Source organism: Ammospiza nelsoni, chromosome 10, assembly GCF_027579445.1.
Source record: "Ammospiza nelsoni isolate bAmmNel1 chromosome 10, bAmmNel1.pri, whole genome shotgun sequence".
Classification (NCBI taxonomy): domain Eukaryota; kingdom Metazoa; phylum Chordata; class Aves; order Passeriformes; family Passerellidae; genus Ammospiza; species Ammospiza nelsoni.
In genome coordinates this window covers 20,022,953-20,035,221 of record NC_080642.1, presented here as the reverse complement: position 1 = coordinate 20,035,221, position 12,269 = coordinate 20,022,953, and the positions used below count along the sequence as shown (strand labels likewise).

The 12,269-nt window shown below is 51.1% G+C and overlaps 1 protein-coding gene across 1 annotated transcript in view; it reads right to left on the bottom strand.

The window, feature by feature from the left end:
- Positions 1-12,269, bottom strand: part of EPHB1 (EPH receptor B1) — a 70,722-nt gene that overhangs the window by 9,387 nt on the left and 49,066 nt on the right. The window contains exons 5-9 of the mRNA XM_059478930.1: positions 8,153-8,488; positions 5,336-5,517; positions 3,536-3,698; positions 987-1,095; positions 715-779 (exon numbers count right to left, since the gene is read on the bottom strand). Of these exons, the coding sequence (XP_059334913.1) occupies positions 715-779; positions 987-1,095; positions 3,536-3,698; positions 5,336-5,517; positions 8,153-8,488 (855 nt within the window). The remainder of the gene's footprint in view (positions 1-714; positions 780-986; positions 1,096-3,535; positions 3,699-5,335; positions 5,518-8,152; positions 8,489-12,269) is intronic.

Sequence of the window (12,269 nt, the reverse complement as noted above, 5' to 3'; positions counted from 1 at the left end):
TGGCCCCCAAAGCTGCTGCTCTGCTGTTTTATTTTCATGTGCAGTGCTGGCTGCTGGAGGGGCACCAGAGCAGACATTACACACAAATACATCAGGAATTAATTCTGCTGCACAGCTCCACCAGCCACAGAGGTCTCCTAGGAAAAGCTCAGGCTCTCCTAATTGTTTGCCAAGGGAATCAGCAGCCCAAAGCCAGTTAAACATTCCCAGTCACTGGCTGCACATCCTTCCCAGAGCAAGGAATAGAGCAAGCACCAGCCACACAGCCAGGACAGCAGCAATGCCAGCAACCTCATGCTCCCAAAATCCAGAATCCCTCTAAACGCTCAGCATCAATCTACACCCAGGCAGAACCCGTGGCAGGAGATCAGGGGCTCACCTTCCCTCTGAACACCACCTTTCTCCCTTCTTTTCTCCTCTGGGAGTCTTCACAGCATCATCTCCCCATCCCTTGTCCCCTGACATACCCCAAATCCATCACCATTCCCCAGATCCCTCCTGGTACTCTTCCACCCACAGTGCTGCACCACTGCAGCCCACTCTCCTCACACCCTGACAGACACGTGGACATCTCCACTCCCACCCTAAGGTCCTGTCCATCTGCCATGGGGCTCCCACCACTCCACAGTCCCCCTTGGAAGGGGAGGAGTGGGGCAATGCTGGGAGCATGTTTGGGAGCATCTCCAATCTGCGTTTCCCACTTTCCCTGCTCACCTCTGCCGGTGCTGTAGTGCTGCAGTTTATCACTGTACACGGCCTCCTTGCTGTAGGCACGCTTCCTGGGAGAACAGGGGAGACAACAGCCAGGATTCAGGCAGCAGCAGCTGCTGGTGGCCCCAAACCACTCCCCTGCCACCAACACTCCATGAGCAGTGGTATTGTGCTGCTCCCCCTGGTCACACATCCACCCCTCCCACCCCTAATCTGCACCTTAGCACCTCCCCTTGCAGGGACACTGATCCCACACTGATCCCACAGGGACCCACCTGCTGCAGACGATGGAAATGGCCACCAGGGAGACGATGAAGACCACCCCAGCCGCTGCAGAGCCCGCGATCAGGGGCAGCTGCTCTCTCAGCTCTGACTTGTAATCGTCTGTGAGGGAAGAGGGACAGGGTCAGTCCTCCCTGGCACCTCACAGAGTGAGAGCAGCCCTTGGGAAGGGATCCCCTCTGTTCCCAAGGGTGCTGCTCCCAAGGCAGTGGGACCAGGGGGACCCAGGCAGGGGATGAGCCAGTGCCATGTTGCACTGGTGTATGCTCGGTTCATACACCTTTGGCTTAAAGACAGGGGAGAGAACATTCTGGAAATAACATCAGACCAATGTGCACGGGCCCAGTTTCCCAACGGTGGCTTTGTCCTTGGCTTTGGCGTTTCTCTTTTCTCAATAAATTCATTTATTGAGCAACCTGATTTACCAGAAGGTGCCTCTGCACAAGGCAGGGGGCTGGAACAAGATGAGCTTTAGGGTCCCTTCCAACCCAAACATTTCTGAGACTCTATGATTTAAACCTGTTGGCCACTTAGACCAATTTTAACATGGGGTCTCACAGACACAAAATTCCTACAAGTTGTAGGAAAGGAGGAGCACACCATTAATAACCAAGCCAGCCAGAGAATGCTGTGCCAGGACTTCACTCAGATCAGACCTCAGAGAGTTCACATAAATTATATCTAAACTCATACAATGGTGAACTTTGGGAGTGAGGCTCAGGGGAACCTGGGAACCCTTACCACCTACCCTGCTTGTAAGTTTTAATATATCAAAATTTGCAGAGCCATGGCACCCTCAGCCTCCCTGCCCCATCAAGCATCCCTTGGAACTTCCTTTGTCTGCTCAGCCACCCCTGCATCCTTCAGCAGCAGGTTGGGGTGAAAGCCAAGGTGGCACAAGGAGGACAGGATATGCCTGGGGGAACCCCCAAAAAGCTACAGGCACCCTCCATGTGTCTCCTCCATTTTTCCCTGCCCCATCACTGGTATGGGTATTCTCAACAGGCAGTATCCAGCAGATCCCACATTCCTTGGGCTTCTGTAGCATTCTAGAAATACCCCTCTCTCCAATGCCCCATCAAGGTCTACCAGGCTGTGCCACCAGCCACATGCAAGGGTTAAAATAAAACTCATCCAAAAGAAAGCATTTAGCACCCTTTTATCTGTATTTTCTACTCTGCAGTTAATTACTGGCAACTAGATTTATCTCTTGCATGCTGCTGCTTAAATCCTGAGAAATTCTCATCTAACAATCAATTATTATTTAATAAGCTACACAATCCATTCTTATTAAATTTCAATTAATTGCTTATTTGAGGCAGGATTTTTCTTCTCGCTTCTCCAATCCTGAATATTTGAGGCATTGGAGGGGGGTTTATTACCATTTCCTTCCCTTTGGTCACCCAGCATGGTTTTCCTCTTCCCACCCCAGCTGGCACTCGACACGAATGCATGCTTGGGGTGACCCATTTTAGGGAAGAAGAAAATCTTGAGGGAAGACAGGCAGTGAGGCTGGGAGCCATGGATGTCACCTAAGCAGAGAAGGAACCACACCAGCAGCTACAGGGAACAGGCTCTCAGCTGCCCTAGGGGTAGGAGAATGTAGTTGTTTTGGTTCACCAATTCAAGATCTCCCCAATTTTAAAATTTCCCTAAATTCACTAATTTCACCTCCCTAAATTTCCTCCTATTCCAAACCATGATACAGGACTTGCTTCACTCACCAACTTCTGGATAAGCCCTGAAGCTGGGATTAATGGAAAACACTCCCATGAGTTGTTAGTTTCTAAAGGAAGCCAGTGTTTGTGGGTGCAGGGAAAGGCTGGGGCCAGAACAAGCCATGAAGGTCATGAGCAGGCCCAGCACACCCCTTTGGTATGGGAAATCAGCTTTCAGATGGGTCTGACCATCCCAGCTTTGCCCTGATGGCTCAGATAGACTCCAAGTATCCCAGACCCTCCAAGGGTCTACAACTGTCCTCCCACCCCATCACACCGTGCTAGACTCACAGCTGGTGTGATGGGGCTTCTGTCCCCACAGCTCAAGGCAGCAGAGACAGAAATAAATAGTGGTGGAAAATCTGGAGCTGGGAGATTGAGAGCGGATCCCTCCTTCCGCCGGCGGTTAATGAGACGCCGCCGTAAATCACCCGGCTCCTGCCCTCTGCCTGCTGGGACAGAGCTCGGTGCAACAAGCTCCTTGAATCCCACCAGAGCACATGGAGACACTGCCATGCTGCTGGGACAGAGCTTTGTGCACACAAGCTCCTTGAATCCCACCAGAGCACATGGAGACACTGCCATGCTGCTGGGACAGAGCTTTGTGCACACAAGCTCCTTGAATCCCAACAGAGCACAAGGCTGGAGCACTGCCACGGCTCTGGGACCGAGCTGTGTGCACACAAGTTCCTTGAGTCCCATCAGAGCATGAGGCTGGAGACACCATCACGACACTGAGACCGAGCTGTGTGCACACAAGCTCCCTGAATCCCACCAGAGCACAATGCTGGAGCACCCCACCCCACCAGCCGAGCCGCACTCACCGTCGGTGAGGGTCTGGAAGCACATCTTGCCGCTGTACTTGCCGTAGCCGGCCACAGTGCGGGCGCGCACCTGCACCACGTAGACCATGCCGGGCCGCAGCCCCTCCAGGCGCGCCGTGTTGGTCTGGCTGCGCGCCATGGACGAGTTGTACTCGTTGTGGTCCTGCGGGCACCCAGAGAGAGCCACCCTCAGTGGGACAGGGATAGCGGGAGGGCAGCCCAGCTGTCCCTGTTGAGGGCAGGGATGGGGTTCTGCTGCAGGGGGATAAGGAAGAGGTTCTGGTTCTGTGTCAGAAGAGTCCCTGACCCAGAGGATCCCACAGGAAAGGCTGGGAGAATTGGGATTGTTCAGCCTGGAGAAGGCTTTGGGGTGACCTAATTGTGGCCTTCCAGTACCTGAAGGGAGCTGCAAGAAGGATAGGGATGGACTATTTATAAGAACCTGGAGTGACAGGACAAGGGGGAATGGCTTCCCACTGACAGAGGGTACATTTAGGTCGGATATTTAGAAGAGATTCTCCCTGTGAGGGCAGTGAGGCCCTGGCACAGGCTGCCCAGAGAAGCTGTGGCTGCCCCACCCCTGGGAGTGTCCAAGGCCAGGTTGGATTGGGCTTGGAGCAACCTGGGCTAGTGGAAAGTGTTCCTGCCTGTGTCAGAGGGTGGAACAAGATGAGGTTCAAAGACCCTTCAACCCAGGACATTCTATGATTTTATGAAACAGGACCCATGAGGAGCTGGGGAGGCCCCTGCAACACGTGCCTCCCAGGCAGGCCCCGGCCCCACCAGAGCAGGGAGAATGGAATAGCAGAGGGAAACAATAAGATCATCCAGAGCAAAAATAATTTATGAACAACAGATTCCTCCTCCTCAAATGTCTGACGTCCTTGTGCATTTCAGAAACATCCCACAGTTATGGAAACCTCATGTCCCTGCCCACAGCACGGGGGATGGAACTGAAGGATCTTTAAGGTCTCTTCCAATCCAAACCATTCTCTGATTCCACTAAACACTCTAATGTGCCCTATGACACCCTGCTCAAGCAGGTTCAAGGGCAACTCTCTGCTGGGATCCCCAGCCCCTGCAGTCCTGCTCTGCTGGCACAGGTCCTTGGCCTAAACCTTGCTGGAAACCTCATGCAATGACAGTCTCCACTGTCATTTTTTACCACATTCCCCAGTGCTTTGCTGGTAAGAGGCTGCTGGTGATATCATCTAATTATTCATACTTAGAGGAATTCATTAGAGCTGGCGAGACACAGGAGAGATGGAACAGCTTGGGCCGGGCACGGTTCATCACAGGGCTTGGAAGCATGTCCCCTGCAGGACAGGACAGCTGCCAGGGACAGGACCAGTGGCAGGCAGTGACCCAGGGCAGGGACAACCTCATAACCTTCCCTGGTCATCTCCAACCCCCTCCTCTCCTCCTGATGCCATCCCCATGATTCAGGTTCATCCTAGCAAACACCAGAGCCAAGGCAGCCACGGGCACTGATGTGCTGGACAAATGCTGCCACAGGGAAGGAATGGCTCAGGTTGGACAGGGCTCTGAGCAACCCAACCTAGTGAGAGGTGTCCTACGGCAGGGGGGTGGAACTAGATGAGCTTTAAGGTCCCTTCCAACTCAAGCTGCTCTGTGATTTATCATCTACGGTCACAACTCACTCCCACCTTCTGCAGGCAGCTCGGGTGACCTGGTGCGTGTCCTGCCTGCCCATTCCCAGCAGAGCCAGTCTCAGAGCCCATTGCTGCTGCCCCTGCCCCCATGCCCCAGCCCAGCCCCCAGCAGGGCTCCCCAGCTCACCGGGGCCGGCCTGGAGCCCACGGTGCTGCCCACGTCGGGCGTGCAGATGCGGCTCAGCTTCTCGTAGTAGCGGATCTCGTAGTCCAGGATGATCCCGTTGGGCTGCTCAGGCTGGGGCCACGACAGAGTGATGCTCCTCATGGTGGCACTCACCTGGTGCATGATGGGCACGGTGGAGGGGGCTGCCAAGGAAGAGGAGAGTGGGAAAATTAATGGAAAAGAGTAGGAAAAATGGCCTTGAGAGGGGGGAAATCCCCACGGCAACCCAGATCTCCCATGTCTCTGGCTGGCTTCCCCATGGGACCAGCTCACTCATTAGCAGTGGGAAGACTGCATCTCAGCAGCTTTACATGGAAGCAGAGCAGCAAATCACTGAGGGAATTCTGCTATTTAAACCAACTGCTCCTTTTAATTAGGGGCTTGGAAATCCTTGGTGTTCCTTCTCCCTGGGACTGCTTGCTCCAAGGATGTCTCCCAAGGTGGGAGAGACACAGCAAAGCTCTCCCCAGTGGGGCAAACAAAGGTTTGGTGACAGGGTCCAGCTGTGTGTGACATCTTTTGCTGTAACAGCCTATCTGGGGAGCCAGCACTCAGCACCCAGGGAGCTGTGCCACAACTGCCACCCCACACACTCTCAGAAATGGGATGGGGGAGCAAAAATCTGCCCACCCTGAGGACAGTGACAGGGAACCGGGACAGGGACACCCCAGCCCAGCTCTGGCTCCAGAGAAGCTGCTGGGGCTGCTGTTAGGGGCTCTCAGGGGATGCTCATCCTCAGCACCCAAATTTGCCTCTCCTGGGAAAACAGCAACACTGTCCTTCCACCATTAGGGACAATGAGCCACTAAATCAGTCAGGAGACCCTTTTCCAAATGCTTTGTGCCCTGCAAGCTATACTTATAAGGGGCAGAGTCAGCCAATACAGCCCTAATCCTGCACTTAATCCTATCAAAAGAAAAGTATCCAAATCTGTCCATACCCACAGGGGCACTGGCATGTCCTGTCCACAGAGTCAGCTTCCAGTCCAGACATCTCTGCCCTCCTGCTCCCCCTCACCATGCCTACAGTGCTGGGCAGGGAAAATGCCTCCCCTCCATGAATCCCAGGAATACCTGAACCCAGCACAACCAGCCTGGGGCACAGGATCATGCCATGGAGGGAATCTGGGGCTGGCAGGAGCCCTGCTTCTCATGGTGCCAATGGATGATGTGGATAGTTCAGCACTGCCTTTGTTTACCCAGAATACTTAATAATCCTATATTATTTTTTTAATCTCTCCACATCTGTTCCAGGAATATGCTCATGGGATGAAATTAGGCACTCTGATTGACTGCTGTTTTATTAACTCCCATTACTTTGGATGGGGCTGGGGAAATGGTTGGAAAAACCCTCTGCAAAGCCAAATTGATTTTAGAGGAAGAGCACCAATGCCGTGGATATCCCTGGTGAATTTCCATCAGGTTACCCCACAGCCCAGCATTTTAATGTTTGCAATCAGCCTTTGCAAGACAAACAGGGACCACTGGGGTACAGACAGACAGATGAGGGTGACCTGGCTGTTCCCAGCTCCCCATGGTGGGAGAAGGGCTAAGAAACACCCCAAAAATCCACCTCAGGAAAAAAAAGGCCTGGAAACAAGAGGCAGGTTTGGCTGCACGTGGTTCAACAGATAGCGATGCCAGCCAGGCACAAGTGTAGATTTGTATTCCCTGGAGCCAGGAGACTGAAATATTTACACTGGTTTACACTGAAATATTTACACCAGGTTTCTCCATTGTGCTATCCAGAGGGAGCAGGATGGTGAAGGCTGCCTGCCCTGGCACAAAGCAGGAATTCTCATTCCCTTTTTAAACCCAGAGCACATGGGTTTCCATCCCCTCTGATCCTCAGGGCAGCCCAGGACCAGTTGCCCCCTTGCCATCTGCACACCTACTCCCCCAGCATCCCTGTTTGAGCCAGAGCTGCTCATTCAGCTCCTGATGCCTGACTGGAGACAGGAAAGGGAGCAGGGGAGCCTAGAAAAGGAGACAAGGGGAAAATGATGGGAGAGGGATGTGCCAGAGGAGACAGAGCCTGGACTCAGCCCCAGGATGCTGCTCCCTCTGTGCTGTAACACAGTCAGACAGCATTTCAAGGCTGGATTCACCCCATCTCCCTTCTCCCAGCTGGAAAAACGGTGATGCCATTTCATCCCCAAGCCATCTAGAGGGAGATAAAAGCAGATATCAGATAACCCTCCCACCCAGCCCAGGGCACAGGCAACCCTTCCCTATCCCCATTCCTCTTCCTCCCTCTTCTCCTGGCCATTCTCCCCACTGGGGGCTGGGGTTACCACAGCCATCACACACCCTCACGCCCAGGAGCTTTTCCTTTTGGACACAGAGCTGGCAGCCAGCACAGGGACAGCCAAACTCCCTGGTGTGACTGTGTTCAAGGGGTCTTAGGATGAGGGAAGAGACGAGGATCTGATGCTATGTTTTAGAAGGCTTCATTTATTATTTTATGATATATATTATATTAAAACTATACTAAAAGAATAGAAGAAAGGATTTCATCAGAAAGCTAGCTAAGAATAGAAAAAGAAGGAATAATAACAAAGGCTTGTGGCTCAGACTCTCTGAGCCAGCTCACTTTGACTGGCCATTAATTAGAAACAACTAACGAGGGCCAATCAAAGATCTACTTGTTGCATTCTACAGCACCAGATAACCATGGCTTACATTTTGTTCTTGAAGCCTCTCAGCTTCTCAAAAGGAAAAATCCTAAAGAAAAGATTTTTCATAATGTCTGTGACACCCCGGCAGCAGCGGGACTCACCGGCCTGGTTGGTGGTGATGTTGACAGAGACGTGCTGCTGGGGGAAGGGGCTCTTGCTGGACACACCGTTGACAGCCTGGATCTCGAAGGTGTAGGGGGTGTGAGCCCAGAGGTTGCTGATGAAGACGCGGGTGTCGGTGAGGCCCAGCTGGCGCGGCACGAAGTCCACGTTGTCGTCGCAGCGGGAGCAGGCGCGCCGGTCCGAGCGGCACTTCTTGCACACGATGTTGTAGGTGACGTCGTCCCGGCCGCCCGTCTCCCGCGGCGGGTGCCACTCCAGGATGATGGACGTCTCGTTGACGATGGAGATGACGTTGCGGGGGCCGGATGGGACACCTGTGGGGAAGGAGAGGCACTGAGACAGGTCCTTGGACTCCCACAGAGGCTCCAGCACAGGAAGGACACCCCAAGGCTCTGCAGGATCCACACCTCCTCCCTCAGGAGGAATTTGTGTCCACAGCTTGGCTTAGCTCGGGATCAACTTCCCACACTGGCAACGCCAACCACCTGCACTGCAAACAAGTTTCCCAGATGGAGATGACAACTCCTCTGGTATTTTCGGGGTCCCTCATCATGGGGAGGAAAGATGAATCTGACTCCATGTTCTTAGAAGGCTAATTTATTATTATATTATATTATATTATATTATATTATATTATATTATATTATGTTATATTATATTATGCTATACTAAAACTACACTAAAGAATAGAGAAAGGATACTTCCACAAGAAGTTAAGAAGGCTTAACAAGAGACTAATGAAAAACTCGTGACTCTCTCCAGAGCCCCGACACAGCCTGACCATGATTGGTCATTAAGTCAAAACAATTCACATGAAACCAATAAACCAACTCCCTATTAAATGATAAACAATGTCCAAACACATTCCAAAGCAGCAAAACACAGGAGAAGCAAATCAGGTAATTATTGTTTTCATTTCTCTCTGAGGCTTCTCAGTTTCCCAGGAGAAGAAATCCTGGCAAAGGGATTTTTCAGAAAATATGATGGCAACAAACTCCAGTGCCACAAACCCACTTAAGCGTCCAAAAAAACTCCATGTGGAATGCACACAGATCCATCCATGAAGTTGGATCCATTTTAATCCCACCAGGAGATGCTGAGATAACTGCAGTGCTCACATGGAGAAGCACCTCGAGCAGATTATCCCAGCAAGAGAAAAATCACTTAGCCAGCACCATGGAGAACCAGAGAAGCAGCAGGAGAAGAGAGAGTCAAAAATGGAAAGTGGTTATTAAGGGTTCAATATCTCAAGTTGGAAACATAGGGAATGTCCCAGCATGGAGGAAAGCCAGCACCACTCCATGGTTTGCAAGCAGCTCCCATGTTGGACAAAAGAAGAAAATTGCATTGATCAAAGCTGCCAGGAGCCATTATAAATGCTCCAGAGGATGGGAATTGAATGTGGCTCTGATTGCAAGCACTGCTGGATGGGGGCTGCAGTCCCTTCAGGAGGAGCCCAGGAGAGCAGCACTGAGGTACAAACACACAACTGCACAGACCCAGGGAAGGATCTGGGGTCAGCCAGGATGGCTCCGCAGCCAAAACCACAAAACTCAGCTGCTTGGTTATATTAAATAAGGGAAGCAAGGAATTCCTGGTGCTGGCTGGGCTGGGGGCTGCACTTCCAAGAAAGAAAAAAGACTTTGCCATGATACAGGGAGCAATAAAAATGATGGAGGACTTGACCTGCAAGGAAGGGTTAAGAGAGAGAAGCACACTCTGTCTTGGGGAAACCCATCCCATGGGAGCCCTCCTTGTGTGTGTGTGTGCCAGGGAACATCGTTAGGGCTGTGGATAAATCAGCCCTGTTGAGTGGCCAGGGATGGGCAGGACAGGGACAGATTCATCAGCACCATGGTGACATGGCTGGTGGGATGGAGAGGTCATTCTGCATGGAGACACTCTGGGAGCCCCTCTAAGCCACTCCCGTGGATAATACAGATGAAAGATTTTGTTCCGTCCAGAGAAATGACAGCTTTAAAAATAATTAAGATAATAATATTCCATTCCCTTTAACCCATTTCCTCTTTAGGAGTTAAAGTGTCTGTCATGGAGCAGCCAGCAGTGCAGCATCCTCATTGGAAAAGGTTTTCCTGTACTTGAGGCACCACAGCACTGCCAGGCTGCCCCATGGTGGAGATGTCACAGAGAGTTACAGGAGGGTTGTAGGGGCCACAGCAGGGGCAGAGCAGAGAAAAGGACCTTGATTCCCCAGGGGAACAAGACTGCAGGACTCACAAAGGCTCAACGGGATCAATATGAGTGATTTACCCACAGAAATCTGCAACCTGCCTCAGGAGCCTTAATCCAAATCCTCTCTCCATACCTTAAGCTGTTAATATCTTTTCAAGAAAAAGGAAAAAAAGCCGTATTTCTTCCCCTTCCCAGCAGCAAACTGCTGGTTCCCCAGATTCCTCCCACTTTAATTGCAGCCCCTTCCCTCCTCTGCAGGGGCCCAGGAACTGCAGGGATCACCCTTGGAAGGGTTCCAGTCCAGGGCACAGCCAGCAGCTCCACAATGTTATGCACTCCTCTGACACAGAGAAACTTTGTGGGTGAACAGATGGCACCTCAGATCGGAGCACTACAAAATCAAGCACTGACGAGAAGAAATAAAAATCAGCAAAGAGACTTTTTTTCCTGTATTCCTATAGCACAGCACTGTTGTAAATCAGTTATGCAATGAGGCATAATAAAGATCTGTACATTATCTGTAGTTGTGCAACCTGCTGAATACCTGTAGGAAAGCTCAGGTGATCCAGCAAAACACACAAATCCTTCCCTTGTTTCCTTGATGTGTGCTCTGAGCACTTCCCAGCATGGAGGGTCTGGAGCATCCATGTGCTCAAGCTCCACAATAGGCTGGTTCTAGGGCCTGGAGTGTATCTGGGGGGGATTGAGGCCTGAGTTTCCAGCAGGCTGAAGAGCACAGCAGCTCCTTCCTCTCTCCTGGGCTTTTTTCCCACCAAAAAACAGGCCTGAGGACACTGCTGCTGTGCCAGGCAGCTCGGGCAGGCAGCCGACCAGCCATGCATCACTGAATACCAATGCTTAATGCAGCCTTCCCCCTATTAAAAAATACTCCATCTGCAAGACTATGAACAAGACAGCCAGAGCAGATAACTTTAAATCCTCATTTATCCTGGGGACTATCTCCCTGCCATCACCACCGCTGCCTGGCTGATGTATAAATCCCAGAGGCTGCCTGTAAGGTGGGATGTGGAGCCACCCCATCCCTCCGCCTTGCCCACCCAGCTGTGCTCTTCATCCCATCCACAGCGGGACAGGGGGGAGAAAATAAAACAAACTCTACATGGATTGAGATTTGATCCCTGCTGCTGCCCCAGGAGGAAGGGGAGTGTTGGGAAGGATGAAAGTTTGACAAGAAAGTCTCACAGATATGTATGCTTAGCAGAAAGATCTTTAAAGGTAGAGTCTGATGAAAGAATAGATATGGAAGCAAGTTTTGATATATAAGAAAAGAATTGCTGAGCCAGTCTTACTGGCTAACCAAGGAGGCAAAGGGTGTGTTAGTTAGAAGGGGTTTTTATGACTTAGAGCAAAGGATAAACCCATCTCAAACAAGATGTTTTTACCAAGCAGAAAGAGAGCACAGGCAAAACAAGTCAGCAAAGTCGCAAGTACAAAAAAGTTCTCAGAATTTTCCACTGCAAGAAAACTGAAACACAACTTCTACCTTAAACTGTAATGCACTAACTTTTAGTGATTATGGTAACATGAATATGGTAATTATAATAGTTATGATAGGCTATAGATAATAGTTAAGGTATAGATTGGTTCTACTGTATTAAGATGCTAAGCAAAGAAAAGTATATAATGCATTGTAACCAAAAGAAAAGTATATAATGCAATGTAACCAAAACCAAAGGGTCTCCAGACCTGCCTGCAGCTGGAGCTGACAGCTGTGGGCACAGGCTCTGTCCACCCTGGGCTGCTGTAACATTTTGTATACAATAAACTGCATTTTGAAGAGCTGCCTGGAGTCCCACCTCTCTCATTTAGGCTCTTACAGTGGCGCCCAACGTGGGGGCACCATTAGTAAGAGCCTGATTTAGGAATTTGGGACTCCAGGCT